The sequence below is a fragment of the Xiphias gladius genome, chromosome 19 (genome assembly GCF_016859285.1).
Source record: "Xiphias gladius isolate SHS-SW01 ecotype Sanya breed wild chromosome 19, ASM1685928v1, whole genome shotgun sequence".
Taxonomy (NCBI): Eukaryota; Metazoa; Chordata; class Actinopteri; order Istiophoriformes; family Xiphiidae; genus Xiphias; species Xiphias gladius.
In genome coordinates, this window is record NC_053418.1 from 3463575 (window position 1) to 3490697 (window position 27123).

The 27123-nt window shown below is 43.1% G+C and overlaps 1 protein-coding gene across 1 annotated transcript in view; it reads left to right on the plus strand.

The window, feature by feature from the left end:
• The window catches only part of LOC120804901 (protein unc-13 homolog B-like), a 170117-nt gene that overhangs the window by 17667 nt on the left and 125327 nt on the right, over positions 1-27123 (plus strand). The window contains exons 4-6 of the mRNA XM_040154625.1: positions 10697-10796; positions 22876-22993; positions 24598-24721. Coding sequence (XP_040010559.1) covers positions 10697-10796; positions 22876-22993; positions 24598-24721 — 342 coding nt within the window. The remainder of the gene's footprint in view (positions 1-10696; positions 10797-22875; positions 22994-24597; positions 24722-27123) is intronic.

A 27123-nucleotide genomic window follows, 5' to 3' on the forward strand; every position in this document is an offset into this window, starting at 1 on the left:
CTCTGGCCTCTGATCGCAGAGCAGATTTTCAGAGCGGAAGGAGGATATTTGATTGGCCCCCCCAGGGTTCATAAAATGGGACGTGAATGATGGTGTTGCTACCATACAGCCATAACCAGTGTGACACTGCCTTTTGATGCATTTATTCTGTATTTCTTCTGAATTGTTGCTACGAGCAAGTCTCACTTTGAATGTTTTACAATTAAAGTGATTTTTTTATACCATACAAACTGTGCAGTTGGCTATAAAAGGAAACTCAAATGTTTTTCAAACTCAGCAGACCTTCCTTGTATCCTGTATCTGTTTGGGAAGTTTATAGAGAAAAGTGGGGTTTCGGCAGTAGCTACGACAAAATACTTTACAAGAGGCATCATCCCGGTTATGGTTTTGTGCATGTAAACATCAGATTCTGGTTTCAGAAACCTGGGAAAACCCTTTTTGATAAACTGCATTATACTACCCCGAGTGCTTCAATCTGGGATACTGTGGCATGTTAAAACCTTATCCAGGTTTCCGACCACTGTCTGTCTGCAACGTGCGTAAGTGTGTCCTCAACTACAGTAACATAATAGTCAGTAAAACAAAACAACATGACGACAAACAATGCAGTGATGATATTTGCACCGGTGCAGATTTATTGTTATCGCTTGTTGTTCATCTGCCGTTGAAGCAGCACAGCGTTGTTTCTCTGAAGTCTTGCATTAGCTGATTAGGTGTCAGCTATTTGGTTACCAGTCGATTAGTTACATCCAATCGTATTCACTGAGGACTACATGGCGGCCTTTATAACCGGACACTCCCGACTACTTTGCTGGTAACACCCATGCCACGCCACTTGTTCGTGCAGCTCCTCCCACCACCCAGACCTCCTTCATATGTAGCAAGCTTTTAGTATCGTTTATTTATTATGTATTGTTTATTATCCTATTGTTTTTTGTTCACTTTACAGAGATCTGATGTTCATAAATATATTCATTAGTTTACTAGCGTGGGTCAGTTCTCGCAGCAAAATCCTGGTTGCGGCTCAGATTCTTTGAGGGCTCCGTTAAAGGGCCTAACCCTTAATGTCAGAACTAACCGTATGAATATTTGCTTTAAATGGTCAGTTCTTTGACGTCGATGTCTTTAACTGAGCTGTTGAAACTACGGAGAAGCCAAAACCCGGCAGAGTGCAGTAAAGGTCAAGGCAGCCAGAAACCAGAGTGACGACGTCATATCGTCTTCGGAATAGGGACCAAAACCAGGATAAGAGTCAAAATGTGGTGCCAGTGTTTATGTGAAAGTGCTCAACGAATATATTACGCTAAAAACATTTAAGGCCTCATCTTTTACAGTATTCATGTTGGTGTCTACTTATAAGAACGTTCCTTTTCTCCTCAGAAGAAGTAGAAGTTTGACATCTTTCACTGTTGTGCGGTACAATCAACAACTTAGCAGAGTTAGACTTGCCTGAGCAAGATAACCCAGTTGAGTGTTTTTACTTCAGTGCTGAATTAAATTGCCGCCCTCTTATTGAAAAATCGGCTGACACATACACAAAAGGAAGGAACGGAAGTCTCTGTCTGGAAATTTTCTTTCTTCTCTCCCAAAAAAAAAGGACTTAAAATAACACTCCTACTTTTCCCCAGGGCTGTAACACCCAGCCATGTAAGTGATGGAGAGTATACCCAAGATGGCGTTCTGTCATGTGACATGATTATTAGTCTCGGGTCAGAAACAACTAGTGGAGTTTGTCCCACTCTAATGCCCCAGTTTGGGAAACATGATCTGATTTATCTTAATAGTAAGAGGCAATATATTCATCGCCTGCGGGGGCTGGCTGCCGTCCCAAAGCCTTCCTCAAGCCCCAGTGGTAGACCACCCCTGAGAGATGTTTCTCGTATATGTGTCACTTTATTAGTTTGGAAGATTTAAGGCACATTGTCCTGTTTTCAGCCATGATATCAACGTGGTTCTAGAGACAGCGATGTCAGGTGGTCGGTGGGTCTGTTGGTCCGGGTCGAAGCTATGAACCAAGCTAAGGACTTTGTCGATTTCCTGAATTTTTCAGCTAGTGTCACAGTGCTGATCAAACCCCTTAAACAACTGTCCAATTATCATAAGCCAAAATGGTAATTTGAGATCAGTGCTAAGATACATCCCTGAGGCTGATGAGAATCCAGCCAAGTCTGATAATGTAGAGCTGAGCCTGACAAACTGAGTCTGATGTGTCTGAGCTTATTTTTTTTACAGTAGATGACTGGTTGTGCTGGGGGAGATTGGTGTGAATTTGTTTTTATTTTGGCTCACTGTCGTACCTGCTTTGCATTTCCTTTTTCAGTCTGAGTGCAGAAAGTAAAAATTCGGGCAGTTCCTGTTGTTATAATAAATCATTAGCCATGAACAGGCCTTTCCTCGGGTGTGTATTAACAGGGGATTGTCTGAAATCATGTAGTTTTTCATATCTGACACGTTGGTCATCAGCAGTAGTGGTTACCTAGCTGTGGTCCACTGCAGCCTAATGAATGCAGAGGAATCCCTTGACAATAATGAGGCATTGGTGTTGGTTTAATGAGACAGCCTTGTCACAGCAAAGCCTGAACTATCGTGCTGTCTGACTTACTGCATGCTGCAACAGTTCCTCCTGAGTTAACTTAGTTTATTCGTAAACTAAGTTGCCGAGGTAGAAGGAATTTTCGCTGTATTCTACCTAAAAAAAAAAAAAAACTGGAGTATTTCTCCCAGGGGGAATTGTTTGGGAAAAGGAGAATTTTCTCTCTGCTTAGCTGTCAAAGGTTAGGGAAAAACTGTCCGTTTTGTGATACAAGATACTGATTTAATAAACTATAATGTTTCAAAATGGCCAACAATAAATGAAAGACTTTGGGGCTGTACGATATGTCGATATATATCATGTAATGATAGATAAATGTCCGTCGCTTCGTATATAGTTTTTTTTTTTTTTGGTTGCGTCGCAACTCACTCACACTCTTTAGGGCAACATTTGTCGTCACTTGGACGAAGCTTTGCAGGAAGTTAACATAAAGGCAACACAAGCAAACACGGAGTGGAGTGAACGTGACACAGAACGGGGTCATTCTGAACAGGAGAAGGACTCCGACCAGCCATGACAAAATGAGGGGCTCGCACCTAAAAGAGGGGCTAGTTCTACTGTTAAAGAGTATTATACTGTATATTTGGTTTTGGTATTTTTGACCATATTCACATTTTAGGCCTAAATTTATTTTGTTTGCAACTATAGTTAAAAAGTACATTTTATACATTAATATATTATATTTTGTTACATGCTTAATCGAAAGGTTCTAAAAAAAAAAAAGGAGAAAAATAATCAAATATGGGTAAATATCTTTTATTTGTTGAGTATGTAATTCAAAATGTAATAAGAAATAGGCCTTTCCATGTGGTATTTTTATATAAACTATTTATTCATTGAATTAACAGAAAATGTGCTATATCGTGATATGTAACGTCATCTGGATATGAAATCACCCGTATCGGGATACGAGATTTTGGTCATATCGCGCGGCCCTAAAAGACATAGTGATGTAGTAGTGGAGTGGGTGCAGATTGCTGATTTGAAGACATTACCTTCTATTTTTTTGACCAACATTTAGTTTTTGTCTGAATATTTCAGTGCTTAAAATAGTTTTATTCACATTGTACGTGCAATTTGTCGCCAACTTTGGCACAAAAATTATTTAACAAGGTAATTCCACCTGATGAATGTAAGTCCTCTCATTTTTAGCTCTGGTTTGGTCTCTACCAACTCTCGAGAAAAGTAAGTGGCTCCTTAGCTGTTAAATGCTCCACAGTGTTCACTAGCTAGCCTCCAACATTTATCATAGCTTGTTTGCTGAAAGGAGCTGTCGCTGCTGGAAACATGGTTGGCAAGAGAAGCGGGAATGAACCATTTACAATAAATGGGACGTAAAATCAAAACAACAAGCTACAAGAGGCTAAAAAGCTTGATGGGTGCGTTAATATTGAGGACCCCTTTCACATAACATGTTGTCACGTGTTTCAATGTTAAAATAAATGTCTTTATTGATCTTGACGCGGCAATAAATGCTGCTTAAATTTAAAAAAAAAAAAGAACATCCCATCTGTTTGCACTTGTGAGACCAAAAGAAGTTAGTCTCATTGAAATTCTTCCTCAGCCCCCTCCTTCCACCAGAACCTCTCCTCCGCTCACCCTGCTCACCCTCACTCCCCAGCCTCCTCCACCTCCCCCCCTCGACACCCATAATAGAGTATTCATTACTGTAGACAGCCCAGTAAATGTCATCTCGCCTGGCCGTGCTGCGCACGTCCATGTGTAACTGAATATATAACTTATTTATTTTCATAAGTCATCGCCACTTAATTATAAATGACGCCGACTGCTCCTCAAGAGGGTCCCGCTGCATGCTGGGATATATCCTCTCCACCACAGCCAGTTGCCGCTTTCTGGAGGTCGGTGTGTGCGTGACAGAGTGTGTGTGGGTGTGTGTGTGTCTGTGTGTGTGTGTGTGTTTGCGTGCAACTATGCATTTACGGAGGTCTGCTGAGTATCATTCAAATATATATTGAAAACAACCTCGGTGGTGTCAAAGAAAAAGATGGCAAATTTAGAAGGTGATTCAAATTTTTTTCTCCCTTGTTTTTGTTTATTTTTGTGTTTTTCCCAATTTTCCCTCACCACAGTTAGCTCGGGCAGTAAATGGGGCTGTCTGCACCCTACCAGTCCCGTCGTCCCCTCGTCCCCCTTAATCACAGACCTGGCAACCCCCTTAAGTGAATGATGGATTATTCCACATTAACCCTTTCACCTCCCTGTCTCTTGCCTTCGTCATCAGTGCTGAGCTCTGCTGGGTGGGGAGACATTTACACTTGACATTTCATGTGTCTCATAACAGGATAGAATCTAGGCTCAATTTATAAACTTTGATTCACATGACGGACGTAGTGTATGTGCGTCCGTTAGCAAGAATCAGAAATTCGACTGTGTCCGTCTTGGATTTCCCGCAGAAGATACTATCTGGTCCTAACACATGGCTGACGGTGGTGGTATTGGATGTCGTGTGGCAGAGTCAGTATGGCTCACAGTTTTTCCCAGTGGCCGTCTGCAGTACAGGAACAAAAACGAAAAAAAAAAAACCCTGCAGCACAGACAGCATTTTCAACACCACCATTAAAAGTCTAATCTGTAAAATGTTCTTCCAGTACGCAACCCCCCCATGGAACCACAACGTGTGGTTTTTGTACAGATTGAACAAATATAACATATAACAAGTTGGTTTTTGGGTTATGTTGGTGCTGTTAGGAGGATTTTGTCCCTTTTGAGCAGAGCCAGTCTTCTACCACCCCTGTTTCCAGTCTTAATACTAAACTAACTACAAGCCATTACATTGGGCAATCTACCTGGAATGGTTAGTGGTTGCTTTTCCAACTGTCTTTGAAGTGCCCGGTAGGGGGGGGGGGTTAAAGTGACGCAACATGTTCTTGGAAAGCAGTGGCAGAACGGGAGGTTGATGCTAGTGTTTTTAACATTACCTTTGATGTCGAAATGAACTTTTAGGTTCGCTGAATCAGATAGGACTCTCCTAGACATGCACGGCAGTTTGAAACCTTGAGCGTAAAGACGAAATTCTCTGATGGAGCTGTTAAAAGTGGCCACAAACGAGGACTGTACTGAACAAATCCCAGATGTGTGCATGTGTGTGTGTGTGTGTGTAGGTGTATGAATACGAAGTGCTTAGTCAACCCTACCTGGATAAAAAAGGATTAAGAAATACTGGGAATATCCTGCGCTCCGCTAGTCGGGAGCGTTTCTTTTCCCCTGTGATGCTTTATTAGCCCAGTGCTGCCCTGCTCTCTTCTCTGAAGCGGGACGATGTAATCAACAAAGAGCTCCGGGGGGATTTTGAGGAGGAAATTGGATACACATATGAAATACATCTATGTGCAACACCGTGTTTACCGGGACACAAGATCTAATGTATGCTAAGGATCCCCTTTTCTGGTGTTACTACCACATTAGCCTTTGTTCTTATCGGGAAAATCGAGGTCTTCGCTGGCGATGCCTCACCTCGCATTCATACACGTCCACACATCAACACTTTGTCTTTCGCTGACTCTATTGCGGGGTTCAGACTACGGGACCGCGATGTCTTTTCCAAGTGCTCACGATGTCAGCATTGGTGGTTCGCAGGCTTTCGCGGCCTTCGTGGTGTGAAAAACGTGATCAGACAGGAAGGGCCAGAGATACAATTCGGGGATCACATCTGTGTTTGACTGGGCCGTTTTTCTGGCGGATATTGTGTAATCTGATCCTGGCTTTACATTGAACCGGAACTTCTCAAAGAAGACATCCAAGCGTTGTTTGAGGGAATTTCAATGTTTTATAATTCCCTCGTTAGAAGAACACAATGAACAGATATGTTAGATTGACCTTTTTTTTTTTTTTTTTGAGATAATTCTATCCAACAACATCAGTCTTTTTAGATGCCATTTCATGGAGAGTAATCTATGTCATGTGAAGGAAACTCGGTGCAACGAGGATGTGGAACGATGAGAACTGCCGCACACGAATATTGTGAGTTTTAAATACGGTTTAGCAACTAATGCTTCAATACAAAGCATATCCTCTTCTTCACCTTTTGATCTTTTCTCATCTTTTTATGTCAAAGAGTCGATTGCTGCGCCTTATTAAAAAGCGCTAACTTTAATCGTCACGCTCTAAATACCTTTTATATGCAACTCTGAAAAGCACCGCTCTAGGCTACAGACGTGCACCTACATGACGACACACGGCCCGAGTCTAAGGAGAAAGCGAATGGCTATATTTTGGGTTGGGGTTAAATTGCATTTTAGCAACGGTAAACTCAGGGTTAGTGTTAAACAGTTATATTCACAAATAGTTTTTATTTGAGAACTTAAACTCAAACATTAGCATTCAAAAACTAATACCTTACTTGTTGTTTAGCTTAATCCCTTCGAATTTCTCGCAGACTGCCTTTTGCTGATAAAAAGGAGGATGAGATCCATTCGTTAAGAGAACCATTAAGACTTCATTGAGGCCTCGGGGCTTAATGAATTCAGGTACTTTACCACATCCAAATTGGAAACTGGGTATTGGAACCAAACCCTGGCTGTAATATATTCATTTATGCAGCTGAGTGTTCAAGTCCCTCAACTCATCTTCTCCCCCCAATTCACTGATGCTGCCCTCAGCTCCACCGGCCCTCTTCGAAAGAAGGAGGCTGTAAGATTGGGGACACAGAGACGCACTAGGACACACAAAAACATACACCACCACCGCATGTGCTCTCTCGGTCGTGTGTGCATTCAGCTCTCTGCTCGTGTGGAGAATGGGCTACTCGAGGCAGGTAATCAAGCAGGGATTAGGTGTGTGGTGGCTCAACCTCCTCGTTTTATGCTGATTATGCTGATGTCTGTGAGTTAGAAGGCTGGACGCACGCACGCACACGCAATGGTACACGTACACACAAGTACACCCACCTCTTTTTACATAACCGTAACCATAACCGTAACCACTGCCTTGTAGTTACCCGGCTCTTAAAGAAAAAGGAAGTCCTAACCCCAAAATATAAATGTCAAGGTCCCTTGTCAGGACCAGCTTTTAGGCCCCAAATGGGAAGTGAGTCCACATAATGTGTGTGAACATATTTGTGTCCCGTGACCACACTACGCATACACATTACAGTCATACTGAGTCTGCCACCTCTCCACGTTATACCACAAAAGTCTGTTTCCACATATACAAAAAAAAAAAAGCAACATTTTGGATTTACTAATTTAAAGGCAGTCAAACGCAGGCGTCCGATATGCCTCCCGCCGGTACACTCCCACAGGTCGCATCCGAAGGTAGGGACAAACGACCTACCATACGGTCGTTTAGGTCGGAGGGCTTGTCGATTTTCAGTGAACACAACCTGGAAATAAAGACTTGAGATCCGGGCAGCGAGTCAGGAGTCTGAAACCAGGCTACATCTTTGCAAGTGTGAATAAAATAAAAATAAAAGAATGGATGCGAATATAAGGGCGGCACGGCGCTGCAGTGGTTAGCACTGTCGCCTCACAGCTAGAAGGTTCCGGGTTCTGTGTGTGGGTTTCCTCCGGGCGCTCCGGCTCCCTCCCGCAGTCCAAAGACGTGCAGGTTAAGTGAATTGGCGACTCTTAATTGCCCGTAGGTGTGAATGAGAGCGTGGCTGGTTGCTGGTCTCTATACGTCGGCCCTGTGATCGACCGGCGACCTGTCCGGGGTAGGACAAGGAGAAACGTCCCAGAAAAAGAGAGGGTGATTACGTTTGCTCCGGTTGATATCTGTAGAGTAACCGAAGGTAGCTTTAACTCGGCCGAATAATTCAGCTTCAGAAGTCCGGACCAATGCTGACAATAGAACGGCGTCGCAGAAAAGACGGGAAAGGGTCGTATAGTTCTCCGCATGGCCATCAGTGTGTGATTGGAAAAAAGGTAATGAGACTCTGGTTCAGCTTCCGAAGTGGCTTTATCCTGGTACAAAGTGTTCCCCGTTCAGCGCGTCCACAGTTAATAGTGACACCTCCTTGGAACTGAGCATTACCGAGAGACACAAGGCACAGTCATTTAAGATGCAAGTGTTCGTTCTCATCCTTGTCCTACTACTTTTTTGTGACCCAGAGCGAAGGATTCATAAGCTGAAGACCCGAATTTCCACCTTCATGCTTTCGTGCTGCGCTTTTACACTTTATCTTCCTGAATGACAATAATAGTGACGGTGATATTTTTTTTTTGGATTATATATACAGAAGTTGGTTTACAGCAGAATCAAAACTGAAACAAGAAAGAGGAAGACATAAATAAGCAAATAAAAGACAGTAAATACATTAATATGTGTTCAGAGCTCTTCAACATTGGAGTGGTTGGAAAGAGAGCTACACACTTTGACTGAACAAATAAACGTGTGTTCCCGATCCCATTCACTGCTCTTTACTTTTGTTACTGAACTCGTTTCGGCATTTCAGTAGGATCTGATCTTCAAAGTAAGACATTCAGAACACTGTTATGACCTCTGGCGACCCTGTCTCTGAGAAATTGCATTTACATACGACTAAATTGCAAAAGCAAGTGCACTTTAAAGGAGATGTAATGCCACGTAGATTACGTTTGTTTTTTTTTGTTGTTTTTTTTATCAGCCTAATGATAAAACATTTTTAAATGTATCTGAAAAGTTGCAAAATGCTTAAGGACAAAGTATTGACTTTATTTATTTACTTTATCTGCTTGTAGCAACTAAAGCCTTATTTCAGTTCTTAGGGTCTATGTTTGCGTGGGCACTAAGTGCAGTCTCCTACAGCTGGTGAAAGCTTGTGTCTGAGCTCATTTATCGGAAAATGAACGTAATTTCCGGGAGACTTGAACTTCACTCAGACATACTTAGGTCTGATGGCTTTTGGCTGCTACAGAATCTCGCCACCTTGTCGTACTTTTCCCACCTTTCTCAAAACGTTCAGCCGTGTCACAACTGAAGCAGAAATTAGAAAATTCAATTTAATCTTATGTTTAATTTCTTCAAAAATTTTTGTTGGCAGCACTTGTTTTTGATCTGTATTGAGAAAACAACATGCCTTATAAAAAGTACTTAATCAGGAATGTACTTTTAACTAAAATTATGTTTGTATCACCTGATTTTTTTATTTTTTTTATTTTTTTTATGGGATTAGTTTCAACAACTCTTCTGAGTTAAATTAACTTTCCGGGTTTCGGAGCGCGGGGAAAACACATTAGATCCCACCTTTTTTTTGCGGGATGCAGTGTTCCTCAAAACGTCTAGAGACTGATTGGCCAAAATTAGTGTGGCGTTGTGGGGACAGATCTGTGTTTGCTGATCTTATTTTACATTGGCGAAGACATCATTATTGTTATTCAGAACTGTATTTGAAGACCGCCTTAAAAATGACTCGCATTCGAGCAGTGACAGTTCTGTCCGCTAATTTATAGCCTTTGCACTGTTTCGGTGAGTTAAAGGAAAACGCATAACGTATTGCACGGGTTAGAGTTAGCATAAGCTCCGTGTTTTGTGGTCACATCCTGCAGCCGGGTGGGAGACGCTGGCTTCCTCTCCTTTGTCTTAGTGTATAATATGTAATTCTGAAACATATTTATGAAATATAAAATCTTCTGTCTGACAAACTGGCAGTGTGTTCTTTAGTTCCTCTTTGTTTCCCATGCAGGTGATTTAATTATTTCTCCTCTGTGTGAAAAATCCCCCATGGGTGGAATTTTTAGCCTTTTGTTGTGTCCCTGTCATCTTTTCGAGTGCTCTAGGGATGCTTCACTACTCACAAAATAATGGCTATTTACTGCATTGGTATGTAGAGAGAGGCTTTGTATTTTCTCCCGTTGCTCAATCAGTAATTGAGATGGGTCAGTGGAGCCTCGGGATGGTAGAAACAGGGCAGGATAAAAGAAAAAAATGTTTGTTTTATAACGTGGGACTTTTTTCCAATATATTATGAGATATTTCACATTTTAAATATGTGATTATATAAATATCTGTTTTTTTTTCCCTCATAAAATGAACTATTCTATAAGGTAAAAGATAAATCTTAGGGCATGCTCACAGTATGTTTTCTAAAGCATCAAACCAAACAGCTTTCAACCAAACTATATTTCTGAATCCCAGTTTTTGATTGTTTTTTCTCCTCTTATACAGACAAGTTCAACGCCTATGTAACCTTAAAGGTGCAAAATGTGAAGAGTACAACCATCACGGTCCGTGGGGATCAACCATGTTGGGAACAAGACTTCATGTTGTGAGTATCACCCTGACAATACTTGTCCGTTGTTCAGTAACTCAGTATTTCCTCTGCTTTTCGCCCGCAGGATTTATTCCCCTTTGCGTTAAAAACTTCTAACAATAACTGGCAGTAGGAATTTGCTTTGAAAACCTCAAACATGGAGCACCAGTGTTGCTGGTGTTATTGCGTTGCCTTCCACCGAGGAATAAAAATGTTCTTCTACGGGTTCCAAGCTCGCCAAGCACCATGGTGCGAATACAGCATAAGCCAGTTTTTGTTCAATTTCTCCGCTTAAGCTGCTTTAAAAAAGACAGATGCTGCTGAAGAATATTCATGTAAATATACTTAAGGGCAAAATTCTGACATTTTCATTTATTTACACATGATGTTCACATACAACCCCCCCCCCCAAAAAAAAGTGAAATCTGTCAAATCCTATATTTTGTTTTAAGGTAAATGTAGGTTTGAGAATAATCTGCACCTGACCTGTGTAGTTGATTTAACAGATTTGACGGTGAAGTGACATGAGCCTCAGTTTTGACCCTTGCCTTGGTTTCCAGTGTCCTGTAGTTGCTTTTGACTTTTTGGCTCGAGATTGTCACTTGTTTTTCGCAGCAACAGCGTGCATGGCGCCAACCACTTTGGATGCATTAAGACAAATGCACGGAGGCGTTGGAGGTTTCGTCGCGTGTGTCAGCCCCTAGATGAATACAGGCCAGGTATCCGCTGCTAGCTGCCTTGCTAGCTGGCGTTAATAGGACTCACTGAAATTGAAAGGGAGCATCAGTCGCCTGTGGGACTCCAGTCTGGCTGGCTGACACAGGCTACTAAATGGAAATTTGTGGTTGGAGGAGGTAGGATGGATGGAAAGTGAAATTACATGCCCAGCTCAGATAAGTGGAGGAGTCAGTGATATATCTAATAAATTGCCCAGCCCAGTCTGAATCCAAAGGAGGAGGAAAAAGTACAGATGTAGCCGATCTCTGAAGTTGTTCTCTGGTCTGTGAAGTAGTGCTGCACCTTGTGTCCACAGCCATGAGGCATCATTTTTGGGGAAAAGATACATTTAGGGAGGATGTGGTCACCAGTTGGACTGGAGGCGTAAAACCGGCGAGCGGATACGGTGTAAAGGGAAAGCGCTGCGAAAACCTAACAGGTCTAATGTTAGGTGGTTTGGCTCGGTTGGGGCAACTGTGGAAAGCTCCTGCATTTTTGTTGAGTCCTCCAAAGCATAATTGTTTACAAAGACAAGGCTTTGCTCCCCTTCCAGCTAAGTGGACTGGAAACATTTTTCAGATTCAGCCAAGTTTTAACCTACACGTCTAGTTACACACCAGACGTGTAGGTTAGAAACTTGGCTGAATTTGAAAAGATTCAGGTTTTTTTGGACATCTCTGTTAAATGTGCTTTTGTTTAAATAGCATTTGACTGACTCTATTTTGATGTGAAGAAAGTCCTAACTACACGTGTAATCGTATAATCAACGGAAAGGTTACATATAACAAAGTCTTAAACCAGACTAAAGACACTGCAGCCACGCAAGTGGCTCCGTGAGACTCTACTGAGGCACAGCAGGGCTTTTAGCTGAACGGCAACAACAGCATGTTAACACGGTCTCAGTGCCGATGACGGTGCTAACACCCTCGTTATCAGGACGATCTTTGCTATTGTAAGCATCTTACTTTAGCATGTTAGCATGCTAATATTTGCTAATTAACACTAAACACAAACTGCAGCTAAGGGCGATGGGAATGTCATTAGTTTTGCAAGAATTTGGTCATTAATCAAGGCATTGGACAAATTAAAGTTTTTGGTCTGATGATGGTGCCGGGTGAAAAGCTAAGGGATCACCAAAGTGATCACAGTTCATCCTGAGGGGGGAACATGAACACGTAAAACGTATTTCATGACGGTCGTCAAGACACTTCCCTCCAAACGTCAGCCGCATGGTGGCACTGGAGGAATTCAGTGGATCGCCGCGGTCACTCGAATTCGATCTCTGGGGGCCCACGAGCAGCTGTGGAGGTGCAACCAACGTGGTGACAGATCCTCACCGCTAATGGCTAAAAAGAAAAAAAAATAAATAAATAAATAAATAAATGAAAAACCAGCCCGATTTAGCCCAGTTTTAACTTAGATGTATAGATTTCTTTGGACCTGCAAAACCACCAAATCAATTGCGTGGTGAAGGGGCACTGGCTGCGGAGTAGAGAAGTAATTTTCTTTTAGATTGGATTTTTGGAGCTGGCTTTACTCTGGGCTATCATTCTTTTGTTCTCGTTCTTTCTGTCTTCTTTTTTTTTCTTTGCTTTGTCGAGTCAAGCCCTTTAACCCGGCCTCTGAGCCAGCTGGCTGGAGTTATTCGCTGCTTGTGTTGTTCTGTGCTTCAGAGAGATAAAAAGTAACTGATCAAAACTTAACAGGCCAACATACTTGATTATTGTTTTATATAGCCCTGTTTTTCTCTTTAGAGTATAATCAAATGCCCTGTACTTTTACAGGATTTTTACAGAATTTTGGATGAGTAATTTTACCCGGTTAAAGACAACCCTGGTTCCCTCCTTCTCTGAAGCCTGTGGATTTGATCCCCTTTCTGCATTTAGAATTTAGATTAAATATACCGGCATTCTGTAATGGCTTCCATCGAATCACTAACCTCCCAGAACTTAATGGAACTATTTTTAGCCAAATAGCCGTGAGATGTCTCCCACGCAGTAGAACACAGAACTCATGGTATGTCGTCAGAAAACTGTAGACTGCTCGGACCTGAATTTTGTCCTCCTAGCGACAGGCTGGGACGGAGGAGGGAATGTCCGTCTTAATGATACCAGATTGCCAGTCACCTGCCAGTGATCGCACACACTTCTGGAAAACAAACTAATCCAAATCTGAAGAAATCTCAATTACTGGAGATGGGATGACTCCATTTCATGACTTAGGGTGACTGGAAAACTTGAATCTCTCTCTCTCTCTCTCTCTCTCTTTTTCACACTCACACACACACACACACACACACAGGGCAGGCAATAACAACAGTTTTCTATCGTGTACTGTTCATCAGACACGGATCTTTCTTCCGGACTGATCCCGTAGACTTGATTAGAGGGATTGGAGAGATTCACTGTGGATCCACATGGCTACATAAGACTCCCCTCTCCTCTCCTCTGCCTCCTCCTTTGCCTCTTTCAGATCTACTCAGACTATTGTTTTCACTTTCATCACTTCTCTCTCTATTGGAAAAATAAGATAAGTGCAAAATAAGTGCTTCAGACACAAATAACACCTGTCTTTTCTCTCCTGTATGTAGGAGAGAGAGAGAACTGTGATTTTTAGACTCATCCTTTTTACAGTGTCTCATTCCAGGAGTTCAACTCAGGTAAATGCCACCTAATATGACCATAATAATTGGAAAAAAAAAAAAAAAAAGTGGATTATATAAAAAGGAACCCCAGGGCCTCCTGTGATAAATGGCTAATGAACTCCCAAGTCTCTTTAGCAGCATCTGGGCTCACTGTGGGTCGGCAGTTACGTGTTGGAGCGCTGCCGGAGGTTTCAAGTAGAAATTGCAACGGGGCTGGATTCCCCAGACTGAAAGAGGAGTGGGCTATCAAAAGTATTAAGAGGCTAGAAAAGTGTGTAGTTTAGACTCCCTTTAACCTTCGTGCTTTCGCCAGCATTTGATTTGCACCAGTTGGATCCGGTTTTTCTGCACCGTGCTGGCTGAGACTAGGCTTCAAGACACGCTGGGCTTCTGCGTACGGGCTGAACTCTTGTTAGAGGAAATGTACATGAATTTGGAGATGGGTCTCATCTGTAAAAGACTAGGAGCAGGAGCGGGTTAGAAAACGTAAGCCACATACAGCTGGTGGCCGAGGCTGGGAGTTACTGTCACTCCACCCTCGGCTCACTGGCCAGTGGTGCGTTCGGGCACTGGAGGCTACGTCGGTGTTCCGAGCTTCTTCGAGCGTGATGAGGTTTTCTGTGCTGTGTGTATGTACGCTTGTGAGGCCCCGCGTTTGCCGTGGTCTGTATCTGTACCGGTCAGACAAAGGGGCACCGTGGCTTGCTGTCATTCTGGCCTGGACGAACACTGCAGATCACGGAAAGACTGGGAGAGAGATAGAGATTGGGTGGGGGGCGAAATATGTTTTTTTTTTTTTTTTTTTTTTTTCCATTTTCAGTCTGAGTCAGGGATGAATTTGGACCGAGCCTGGCGTGTGCTCCCCCATCCTGCCAAAGTCTTACACTCCTGCCTGAAAATAGAAAGAAAGTAGATAATGATAACTGCACGCAGAGCTCCTCTCAATATCAATCTCTCGCCTGCTGATAGCGCTCCCGCTTTCCTTCTGAGTGTTTGCAGCTGCCTGTTAACCTTTTTCTGAAATCCTGATCGTTCGAGCTGCAAGCTATCCATTTAGGCGGGAGCGTTTAACGCACCCTGCTTCGAAATGTCCTCTCTTAACACGAAGTCCATTTTTTTAGGCAAATGAAGGAGAAGGTGATGCTTAATGAAGCATCCTCTGATGGTCTGGATGCTGGATTTATCTGGAAGAAGTAACTCACAGCTACAAAAAGGTATCACGCCGCGAACTGGAGCAAATCGCGTTTCCACGTCCTCGGTTTCTTGGCCTCTGACTGGCTCAGTGAAGCAACTTGTAGTTACAGTGCGCGTCTTTCCTAAAAGCAAAGGGAATATGTCGCTTTGGCCGCTGACGTTTATCCAGCTATTTTAGGATGTGAATCACAAAACTTGACACCTTTGTAAGGTTGGCCACATTAACATTGGAGGTATGGGGATTGCTACATCTATCAGTCGGGCCAACACTCTCCTGAGTGACATTTCTCAACAGCTATTGGATTAATTGCCACGTAATCTGGTACAGGCATTCGTGGTCTGCGGTGGATTAATCCTAATTCACTTGTCCAACTCTTTGGTACACGTCAGAGTACCTGACAGACAAATGACCGGATTCCTGTTGGGCTCAGCTGGACTTTGAACTTAATGCTGACGAGGAATGCTGACACGCAAAATAATACCACGTTACATTAGCACGCTAAAGGGGAATACAAACGAATTAAAAAATAAATAAAAACCTGGTGGCATTTAACGCAGATTTTTAGGCCTGTGCCTATTATCTTCTATAAGCTGACACACTGGCGCCGTAAAGACAAAGAACGACGCAAATAGATTGGCAGATCCAAAGTTTATATAACACGTCCCTAGTTTGACGCTAATTCGGCAACGCCATTGTTTCCCACTAAATTACCAGCCTTGGCTACAAAACAAGCATAGCTCAACACTAGATAACTGCTACTTCATTAAGTGTGTGAATCACACTCGTTGTCGGTAATGTTGGTAGTTGCCATCTTGAAATCTTTCCCATCAGTATGTTGCCTCCCACGGGATGTGACAGAGGCAGCTACACCGCAGAGGCTGAGCGGAATCGCCCAAGTGAACTTTTTTGGATTCGCTGTTACCTTGGCTCACCTGCCTTAAAAACCAGCCCCAAAAGATATTCTCCAAAAATTCAACTTTTATTATCCACATTTAATAAATGTACAGGACTCATGCATGCAGACACGCACACACACACACACACACACACACTGAGTGTTGGATTACTGCTGGTTCCCACTGGCTGCGAGCAAGGAAAAGTTCTGAAACTTCCCCACGACACTTTTGATTGAATCTCCCCGAGGTGAATAAATTTCCCCTTTAAAATGAAAATGCTTTTCGTTTGAGAAAAAGGGTTTTCATATAATTTAGAGGGCGGCAACAAAGAACCTTTTACCACATTTTCTGTGAAAATGAAATTACAAAGGCTGAAGAGTCGCAAACCAAGATTTACTTTTCAACGCCTGCTGTCAAGCAGTCGTTTTGTCTTCCGAAGTGCAAAAGTTACACGCTCGGTCAATACCGTGGTATTGGGGACTGTTATGAACATAGGAACCTTTGGGGGTTAGGTTCAGGTCTCTGAGTCAAGATCTGTTTGCCTTTATTGGACAGTAGCTGTAGAGAAATGATGGGAAGTAGAGGGAGAGCGAGAAAGACGGGGGACGTTGCAGGTTAACGGTTGGCACATCAACGGGGGCGACCCACCTTTAAGCTTTCGAGGACAACACGTACGCCGTCAGCATGTGGCACAAGCCAGAACACCTGCCGAGACACCTGCACCCTTTGTTGTCTCACTACTGGCATCTCTGTCCCTTTTTCTTTGCTGCGACTCAAATCAACCCCCCAGAAAAGCTAGAAATTGGCTCACTGAACCGGTGCGTCCTGGCTACTGCTCCTTCCCTACTTCTCCTGCCCGTGTTCGACATGTCTGGTGTGTATGGGTGTATGGGGATGGATGTGTGTGTGGGTTTGTGTTCCTTTTTTAATCCTGAAAACCTCATTCTTAACTCATGGCACTTACACCTGCCCATAATCTGGAAGGAATCCATGCCTGTGCGTCAGCGCCACACTACTGCCACAATGCGTAACAACCAATGGGCTTAGATTGTCCACTTGCGTGTGTACAAGTTTAGTCTGTGAGGAAATGACGTAAAAAGTCATCTTTTTCTAGGTCATTTTTACATACGGTATAACAGCGCTCAAGAAGGTACATTTGCGGAAACATGTGCAATCGTCTTTGACTTGGTCTCATTTGCCTCATCTGTTGCCGGAAGCCTCCTCTCACTGCCTAGTGTTTTACTACTAAGGTCTAATACTGACTTTTCCCATGGCTGCCATTAAAACCTTAATCTTTCCTTATGCAGACTGCCTCCCTGGCGCATTCTTGTCACTCCGCAGCCTCTACCCGCTCATCTCCTGCTACTCCTTCCTCTATGTTGAATCTGATGGTTTGATACATTGGTAGCCACTGGACAGCTGCCTCTGTGTGTGTGTGTGTGTGTGTGTGTGTGGGTGTGTGTGTGAGTGTGTGTGTGTGTGTGTGGGTGTGTGTGTGAGTGAGGGCTGGTTGGTGGGTTGGTTGGCTGGTGAGATAAGGGGATAAGCAGTTGAATGTTGATCCCTCTACACTCAGGGTCACCAGGCCTCACGTGCTTGTCTCCGCTCATTCTCAGATTCAATCTTGGCCCATCTGTCTCTGTTGTTTGCTCTCTTCCTTTTGCTTTCTCTCTGTCCTTCTCTCTGTCCTTCTCTCTGTCCTTCTCTTTCATCACAGGCACGACTGGCCGGGCTTGCGAGATGCCTCACCCTGCCTCGTTTTTCGTCTCTACTCCTCACTCCTACTCTCCCTGCGTCTCTCAGTACTGTCCTCACATGCTACTGAAGTACTTAATCTTCTGACCTGATTTACGAGTATCGTGTCGGACGTCCTCGGCTTTCTCTCACTGCTGTTTCTTTCCCCATTTGTAATCTTTACATACCTCGACCACAGTCAGAGACCTCCTACATACGTAGGGTAAAATAGTGGAACTGTCTAATGTACGGGAGGTAATTATTTTTTAATGCTATATACCAATAACAAATTCATAGATTTTCCTGTATTCTTATATTCTGGGGGAGTTGGGGAAATTTAGATAAATAAAAAGAATAAATTCATTAATTGGACACTTAAATATGTTTTTTTTTTTTTTAATTTTAAGCCATGGTAAAGAACTGGCAATAAATTTTAATAATAATGATTTCAAGTAGTTTTTGTTTTGTTTTCAAGCTATTTATGTCCCTTTTTTATTTTTTTTTGTCAAAGTTTAGGATGGGGAGAAGCCTTTCTCTTAAGACTCCTACTCTCCTCTCTGTTTGGTTGTCATCTCTCTGTCTGACAGCCTCTCCATTGATTCAGGTCATAGTCTGCTCTTTTCTTCCGTTTCTCTGTCAATTAAGTCGTGTTTCGAATGACAAAGAAATTGTGACCTTTTTCCTTCCCTCCCCATCAACCTTGGTTAGTCTTTGGCCAGTGACTTTATCAAGTTTTAACAACAGGAACGATTCTGATCGCAGCCTCTCCCCTTGCTCTTATTTGCGCTGTTCTTTTAAGTGCGGCAGGTTATCAGAGAGAGTATTTTTTCCTCACATCTGGCTTTAAATAAAGCATAACTTGGATATTTATATGAATTTCCAGGAGCACATTATTAACATAGCAGAGATCTTTTCAATTGCTTTGTTTCGGTGGACCTCGGTGCAAAACATAGACTATACGTGTCAAACACGAAAGAAAAGAAAAATCTAATAATGCAGATAAAATCTTACTTAGTGAGACTCATTTGCATCACCTCATTTTTCACTTTCTATCACCAGAAGCATTTTCTGACCTCGTTTAGCACAAATTGCGGTGATCGGGGTCCAGGCAGGTAAATGTAGGGACAGAACAGTAAGGAAAAAAGTCAAAATCTGTTCAAACTGATTTCTTCCATTTTAAAAACATCTGGGTTAATTCCAGTGAAACGCAGGAAAAAACATAAAACCTACAGAGGCGTTGCAGGACAGTTCGAGACTGCGACCCACGAAACAAGTCGGCCTTGCACCGACCTAGCGAGGTAGTCGTTTACGACAGTGGCCGCGCAACCAGTATGACAAGACCGATGTGTGTTGTTTTAGCAGCATCAAGTCAGTAATTAAAGCTGAGTGTTCAGCATGCTGAAAAGCGTGTTTTATCGCCTCAAAGAAGAAGACAATATTCATGCAACATGTAGTTCATGACCAATTTTGAGCAGAAATGAGGTAATTTTATGCACCAGTTCGTGAGCTGGAAAAGTAGTTCTCCCGTCTGTGTAAAGCTTTCTTCACAGGAACATGTTAAAGGCTGTATTTCACCACCGGCTTCACCTGTTGCCCCCAAATCCTCCCTCTCAGCCCACGATTTCTGTGCGGCCTCATGCTCAGCGTTGCCACACACGTTTTACTTTCCCCTCTTCTTATCCCTCCTCTCTTTTTATCCCAATTTCTCTCTCTACTCTTAAACACTAGAGGACTTTGTGTAGGTGTGCATGGATGTGTTTGCCTGTGTGAGTGAGTGAGTGTGAGTGTGAGTGTGAGTGTGAGTGTGTGTGTGTGTGTGTGTGTGTGTGTGTGTGTGTGTGGTTTCTGAACGATAAAAATACACCATTTCGTTCCCTGTTACAACAGACCATTCCCTCAATAATGGACGAGCTTTGATGGAAAGCCTAGGCCCGAGTCGGATTTGTAAAGCCACGACATCACACGCACTCAGTCGCGTGCACACACACACACACACACACACACACACACACACACACACACACACACACACACAAACAAGAACACAAACTTCTGGCCTGTGAGTCAGAGACAGGTTGGAGACAGACCTAACCCATTTATGGTTTTATGTTTCATGGTTTTAATTAAATAATCTCATGGATTACAATCAGGCACTATATCGTAAAACGTTATTTCTGTTTTCAATTTTTTTCTTTTTCTTTTTCTCTCCCTTGAATCCATCTGGTCTGGGTCTGACTGTCATGTTACATAATGCATTACTTCCAATGGCTGGATTTCGCTGTGGCTGCACCCAAAAATGCCACAATGTGACAAGAACAAGACACGCTAGAGCGAATGCACGACTCAGAAATGGTCCCAGTCGTGTTTCTGATTGTTGGCTAAAAAACAAAGGGAGGCTGGGGGAGTCGGGGGTGGGGGGGATCGGTTAGGCTCAGCGGCAAGCACAGGTCACAGAGGCAGTGTGCATAGCACTTCACACCGAAGAAATGGATCAGAGGAGGAACAGAAGATAATGTCAATGAGAAGCTTTTGATTATGGCGTTCAAACCCCACTTTTCAACCCCACCAAAAACCAGTTAGCGAGATAATACTGAATCAGTGAAATTTGGTGAAAACTGGGTCCAAACACTACTGATTAACTTTTGGATTCTAATTTTCCTGAAGAATTTCTTAACATTACGAGAGGCCATTTTTGAACATTTACTTTTTTGCTATACTTACTTACACATGTATAATGTAACTTTTTATCACGTTGTGCATTTTGATGCAGACCGAGTTTCAGATTGAAAAACCCCTAAACATTTTCTTCTAGATAATTAACAAATGAATGGGATTGCCTTGCTAGAGGCTCTCTGATTGCTTTCTAGGACTTTTTAATTAGTTGCGGATGGATGTAAACCTGTGGAGACGCTTTCAAATGTCAACACTCTGATTCTTGTGATTTGAATCATAAAGTCCAGCATATATTTAAAAGAAAAGCCACCAACAGTCAGACCAATTAATTTGACTTTTATGATTAAGTTATTGTTTTCATGCCATTCACGGTAGTGGAAGAAACTCTTTTGGCATTTGTAGAAAGCCACCACGTTTCCATGTTTAGGTGCATCATCCATCCTATCCATGGTTTGAGAGCCGACGCGGGCCGGAGCTGATTTCTGACATGTACGGATTGTGTGTCCCGAACACACTGAATTCGGATGCAGGTGACCGCACGCGCTGGTGCCTCGGCCACGTGGCGTGCCGCGTTGTGCCGGCTGCCCTCTCCGGTCTCCGCTCTCGTTTCGCTTTTTTCTCAATTCGGGAATCTTTACCGTCCCCGTTTGCATTTGTTTACCTTCGTTGCAAAGTCTCCGCAATCGTCGGCGGTAATCACGCCGACATGCAGGAACATCATCATCTCGACTGGGCTCGTGTTCAGCTGGCAAGTAGCTACCCACCGCCCATACACGCACACAAACGCACACATCCCAACGGCTTCTCCCGCCCACCCTCGCCTTTCCATCATCCCAGCTGTGAAGTGTCATCAGAGATGACTGACAGCCAAAGTGAGGCGATATGAATAGGAATGGGACTGTGAATATGGAATATGCAGATGAGGAGGGTCGACGGCTTGGCTGCTGTCTTCTCTTTAAGACAGATCTGTCAGAAAGTGACGGCTGTCATCCTTCACCCTCACTATTTTAAGATAAAATGGGCCAATTACTGACCTGATAGGAGGGGAAAGGCACCGTATTGCGCCAGACTAAGTATGTGTATAAAAACACAGGTAAAACATGGACCCAATTTTTTTTCTTATTTTTGTTGGATCCTGTTAAAATAAGCTGCAACATTGTCTTTGTTTGGTTGTTTGCATTGATCAATTTTTTTTTAGGCATTTAAAGTGACAAGGAAACAGTGTTTCTCTGGTGTCTTTCCTTCATTAATCAACGTATGGAAGAAGATGTGGGGATGAGACACTGCACAAGGATGGACTATTTAAACGTGGACAAACCGTGAAGCGTGGCTCAGAGCAAAACGCTAATGGATGTGGCTGGAGAGATAGCAGCACAGGCACACGCATTCGTAAATGCACAACTCTTTAAAATAAAGGAATCACGGCGACTCCGATGCAACCGTAGCTCGTTCGAAAAGGTCAAAGAGAAGAAATAAAAAGTAAGAAAAGCCACACCATGTTTTTATGTCAGCTACATTTGTGAAATTGTAGGTTTACGTAACAATATACTGTAAGATTTCTTTCCCAGAAATAAATCTCATGGCATTTTTATACGTCAGCTTCAGGTGCAGAGCTCGCTCAAAACACCATGCCCGTCACTGTCAAATTCAAACTGCCAGTCGCATTCATAATGCGTTCAAAGGAAACAAAAGCACAGATCGCGTGGTCAAAAAAGCCCGGCAAACAGTTCTCTCTCTTTACCAGCTCAGGAGATCCCGAGTGAGACTGAGACAACACTCCTGCTCTGTTTCCAGAGGATTCTCACATCGTGACTAACGGTGTGGTGCAGAGGAGACAGCGAGTCAAAACCACAACAACGCCAGCACATTGTCATTCTTACCCACGACGATATAGAGGGGTGATTTTTATTTGATGTATTTATGAGGTGTAGATGCTACTCTTTTGCTCCTCTTAACCGTTGGTGTCACGTTGACCTTTCCTCCAAAGGGAAGCGTTTTACAGATCATGTTGGTTTACGATGTACAGAAGAAGTGGGTAGTTAGCATCAGCAGTGATCGATACCGTGACTGAATAGACACCGAAAAGCGCACAGAAACTCTCAGTTCGTCAATTGGAACTCCCAGTGAAAATGCGTTCTGTACAAAAATCTTGTTTTATAGACCTTTTTGCCGTTGTGATGCCAGGTTTTTCCTCTGTATGTAATGCGTTCAACGTGTGTTTGTCTGCTTCTACAGTGAGATCAATCATCTGGAGTCAGGTCTGGTGGTGGAGCTGTGGAATAAAGGTTTGATCTGGGACACTATGATCGGCACGGTGCTGATACCCCTGGACACCATTCGACAGTCTGACGAGGTAACGCACAAACACAAGGGGCTTAAAAGTTCATGTCAAATTGCTATAACGTTAGACACAGTCTTGTTTTGCCTGAGCATATGAAACTTCCTTCTTGACCCGGGGATCCACTTCCTAGCCTTGTCGGCATTTTCAGCCGTGTCTCACTGTCTTCGTCAGCAGATCATCCTCATCAGTCTTTCCTGGTCAAACCTTAGAACCATTTCTGTGAACATCTGGAATCCTTTCCACCACCTGCGTGACATTCGGGTTCTGATCAGAGCAAAACTGTAGTTTTTGGGTAAATGCGTCACTTGCAGCGAGATTGGAATCATTTGATCCGTCAGCGGCCAGATGGATGCCGTCATCGGCATCCATCCATTATCGTTTTGGATAATGCTGCGTTTGTGCCAACTGAAAGACAAACTGTTGTAAGGTCCCGGGAGTATTCTCGCATTCTCCCCAGATGCTTACCTCTGTTGCTATCCCTGTTTTCACACCGGTGGTATGGGACTAAATGGGAACGTGGTCTAAATTAATTCACGGACAAGTTAAACTGCACATAAACACACTGCGTAGGCTATATAGACACTCTTTAATTAACTGAATTGATTAAATCAATGTCAATATTAGGTTTTATTTGCGTTGAACTGATGGTGGCACTGGCTATGGCCGTCAAAATGTCACAAACTAGTGCTGTTTTGTTTTGTTGACCCTTCCGTTGTTCTGCACGTGTCAGAAATTTCTGCGCCTCTCTTGTGGCTAACGTGAAGGGTTTTTTTTTCCCCACTCGGCTGCTCGTACGATTTGACGTGAACGTGGCATAAAGCTCCCCACCGCTGCAGTTGCCTTTGTCTTTTGTCTTGTCTTTTTGCGAGTAACATGTCATAGCTCGCCCCGCAATGATTATGCCTCGGCGACAGGGAAGTATGGAGGCAGAGAAGCGACGTGGCGTCGTCTTCCACCTCGCCAGCCCTCGCCATAGGCTGCTGTGTCTGTACTCATGGATGACTGTTAAAACGCGTAAAATACAATGAATCATTTTTATATAGAGTCTGTGCGACTTGTGCTGCTTAAGCTCGCAACAACCCTTCGAAATAACCACACACACTCACCTTCCCTCCACCAGTTCTTAGTTATTAAAACTCCATCTTTACCTGTCAGCTTACAGTCTTAAAAAGCACTCTGACAGGTTGCTAGTTAGGAGCAGCTGCCAACTCATTTTAGTGGCGCTGCAGCCAGGCTTGTCTCGCCCCCAGACCTCATTACTTTTGCCAAAGAGTTCTTAAAGTGAGGCAGCGCCGCCCGTGTAGTCATTAATAATTCAGCCTCCAATGTTTGACTTCTCCATTCAGTTTGAAGAGCGGTAAACGCTCACCGCCGTTCTTACACCGTCTCAACTGCCAGCGTTGTTCCATCGCGTCTTCAACTTTTCGTCTCTGCCCAGGTCTAATGAAGGGCGTTCCTCCTCAGCCCACCCGCGCCCTTAATTACCATGTCGATGCTTGGGGTCTTTGTTTTTTATTCACTGTGTTTTGTCTTCCTTCCTTCCCTCTTGACCTCTCTCTCACTCTTTCTCCCGGCCCCTCTATTTTTCTCCGTTTCCCCGCATTTCTGTCCTTCAGGAGGGACCGGGAGAGTGGACGTCTCTGGACTCCGAGGTGTTAATGAGAGAGGACGAGATCTGCGGTACCACCAACCCAACCCCACACCAGGTGCTGCTGGACACCCGCTTCGAGTTACCCTTCGGTAGGCATATGTACACAAACACGCACAAGGTTTGGCAGCACGACGACTCGGATGTTCTCGTCTGAACTCTCTCTTTGGCACGTGAAGCAGCTCAAGAGAAAAGTGATGACTTAGCATTTCTGGCTGAATGGTTCTTCTACCGGTGGTTCACAAAACGAAACAAAATACATGGTACTGTATCTCCACGAACACGTCCTTGGAGCTCAAGAAGGAAAACAAAAACATGAATGAGAAATCTCTTACATCTCGCGTGTGCGCCACCTTAAACGAGGGAACGTCTTGTGCTCATTAAACCTGGCATCATGTCGGTGCATTGAGCTAATACAGCAGCTCGCCACAGCTTGCAACTAACCAAACTAAACTCGAGTCAGAGTCATGGCTAAAAAGCAAGTTTGGAAACACACGAGGAGACGCTGTACGATCTTTCTTTTTACAAAAAAGATTAGGCGTCAGTCAAGAAACAAGAAACCTTGAGTATTTTGTATAATTTTCATTTCTGTTTCCCTACTTCGTTGATTCGACTCACTTGATCAGACACAGTCTACTGCGGCCGTGGTTTATAACCATGGGCTCCCTTGCAGAACCCCCATTTATTAGAGCTTGTGGAGGTACCATTAGGGTCCCTGAAGTTTTCATGAAGGGTTTCTTCGTGGTAACATTTCGGGTGCCCTGAATGTGCTCCCTAATATTCCTCAGCACTCTTCATTTCTATTTTTTGCTGTTTTTATTTCTGGAGTGTAATCCTCTCAACAGCAACATGCCCTCGGACCACTTCGTTTCCCCGGCAAGACGTCAACTTCGGGGAGCTTTCTGAAGTGCCTGTTACCGAGCTGGCTTTGCCTTTCCCCGTTACACCGCCTGGCACTTTATCTGTCAACACGCACCTGATGTCGAGATGTGCACTGGTTCACGCTGCCGTCCTGCTCATCTTGACACAAAATCAAGGGGCCTGAAAAGATGGAGATAAGATAGTAGTTTCCCTATTTTAGGAAACTTTGACAAATGCTTTTTTTTAAGGTTTTTAGGTGAAAGGAATTGACATCCAGTTAACATCCTCATCAACAGGGAGTTGCGTCTTTTTGATAATCAGTTATCACGAGTCATACTGAAACACACAAACGCATTCAAAAATGCCTGTGTGTAGTAGGCTAACTCAATCAGAAAATATACACTTTTTTTTTTAAGTATCTAGTGTTTAGTAAGTATATTTTTCTCTTGTACACGAATTTCAAGTTTAATAATATGCAGTGTTTTCTAAATAAAAGCCAATACACAAGATACGTCAAAACTTTGCCTTTGGAACTGCCAGAGTAGTATGGATTCCACTAGTTAAACTGTGACTGTCCAACTGTTAATCACATTCAAAACTCCATGGACACAAATTAACATTAAGACTTGAGACTTGAGACTTAGTTTAAAAGCCAACGCAGGCATTAATAATTCATTTTTTTTTTATTTTTTTTTTTTTAGAAATACACCAAAGTGTTTATACTGTAGTTCCAGCATATTAATGACTGATGAGCCAAAACCACTCTTTGACATTGTACATGAAAGCAAACAAGTACAAAAAAAAATCGTTGCAAGAACGCTCTGAAATGGGTAGAAATATACTTGTGCCAAACTTTGACACACTCCATGAACTAAAATGTACCTTAAATATGGAAAAATGACTAATTTTCCACTTGCCGGAATGGATAATATACATTTGGTGCATTTTGGGTAGTTATACCAAAAGAGTACACTATTCTACGTATACTTTAAGAATTAAAAGTGTGTTTTTTGTCTGTATTTTAAAATTCATGAATATTTAACCATTAGTGTATCGCAAATAAAACGTAAATATAAAAGATATGTCGAAGGTGTACTGTTGCAGCTGCCCAGTACAGTATGGAATCTGTTTGGCAAACCGTGACTGTCCACTGTTAATAACATTTAATATACTCTGGACAGAAAAGAACATTAAAAAGGTTAGATTTTAAATTTAAGACTTAGATTTGCTCTTGTGCTCTTGGACATTTTATTTAAAAAAAACAACGAAAACACTTCTGGGTGTTAACACTGCACCTCCAACTTACTAATGACAAATAAAAACACACTCTTTACCTTGGAACATGGCAGAGACTGAAGCCAGGGTTTCATATGCTTCCCTATGCTCGTCCCTCTTTGCTTTCTCTGGCTTTGGGGAGGACCTGTGAAGTCTCGGAGGAGGTTGCTACTTCTGCTTTTAGGCCCCCGAAATGCAGACCTTCTCATCATCTATTAAACACGCATGAATATAAGATGGGAGCACATCAAGCGGTGCGGACGGGACAAGACAGGACGGGATAGGGAGCATGGAGGAGAGGCGAGTGAGGAGAGGGTGGAGCTACAGCGCCTGTGGGCTTTCGTTTCTTCTTGCACTT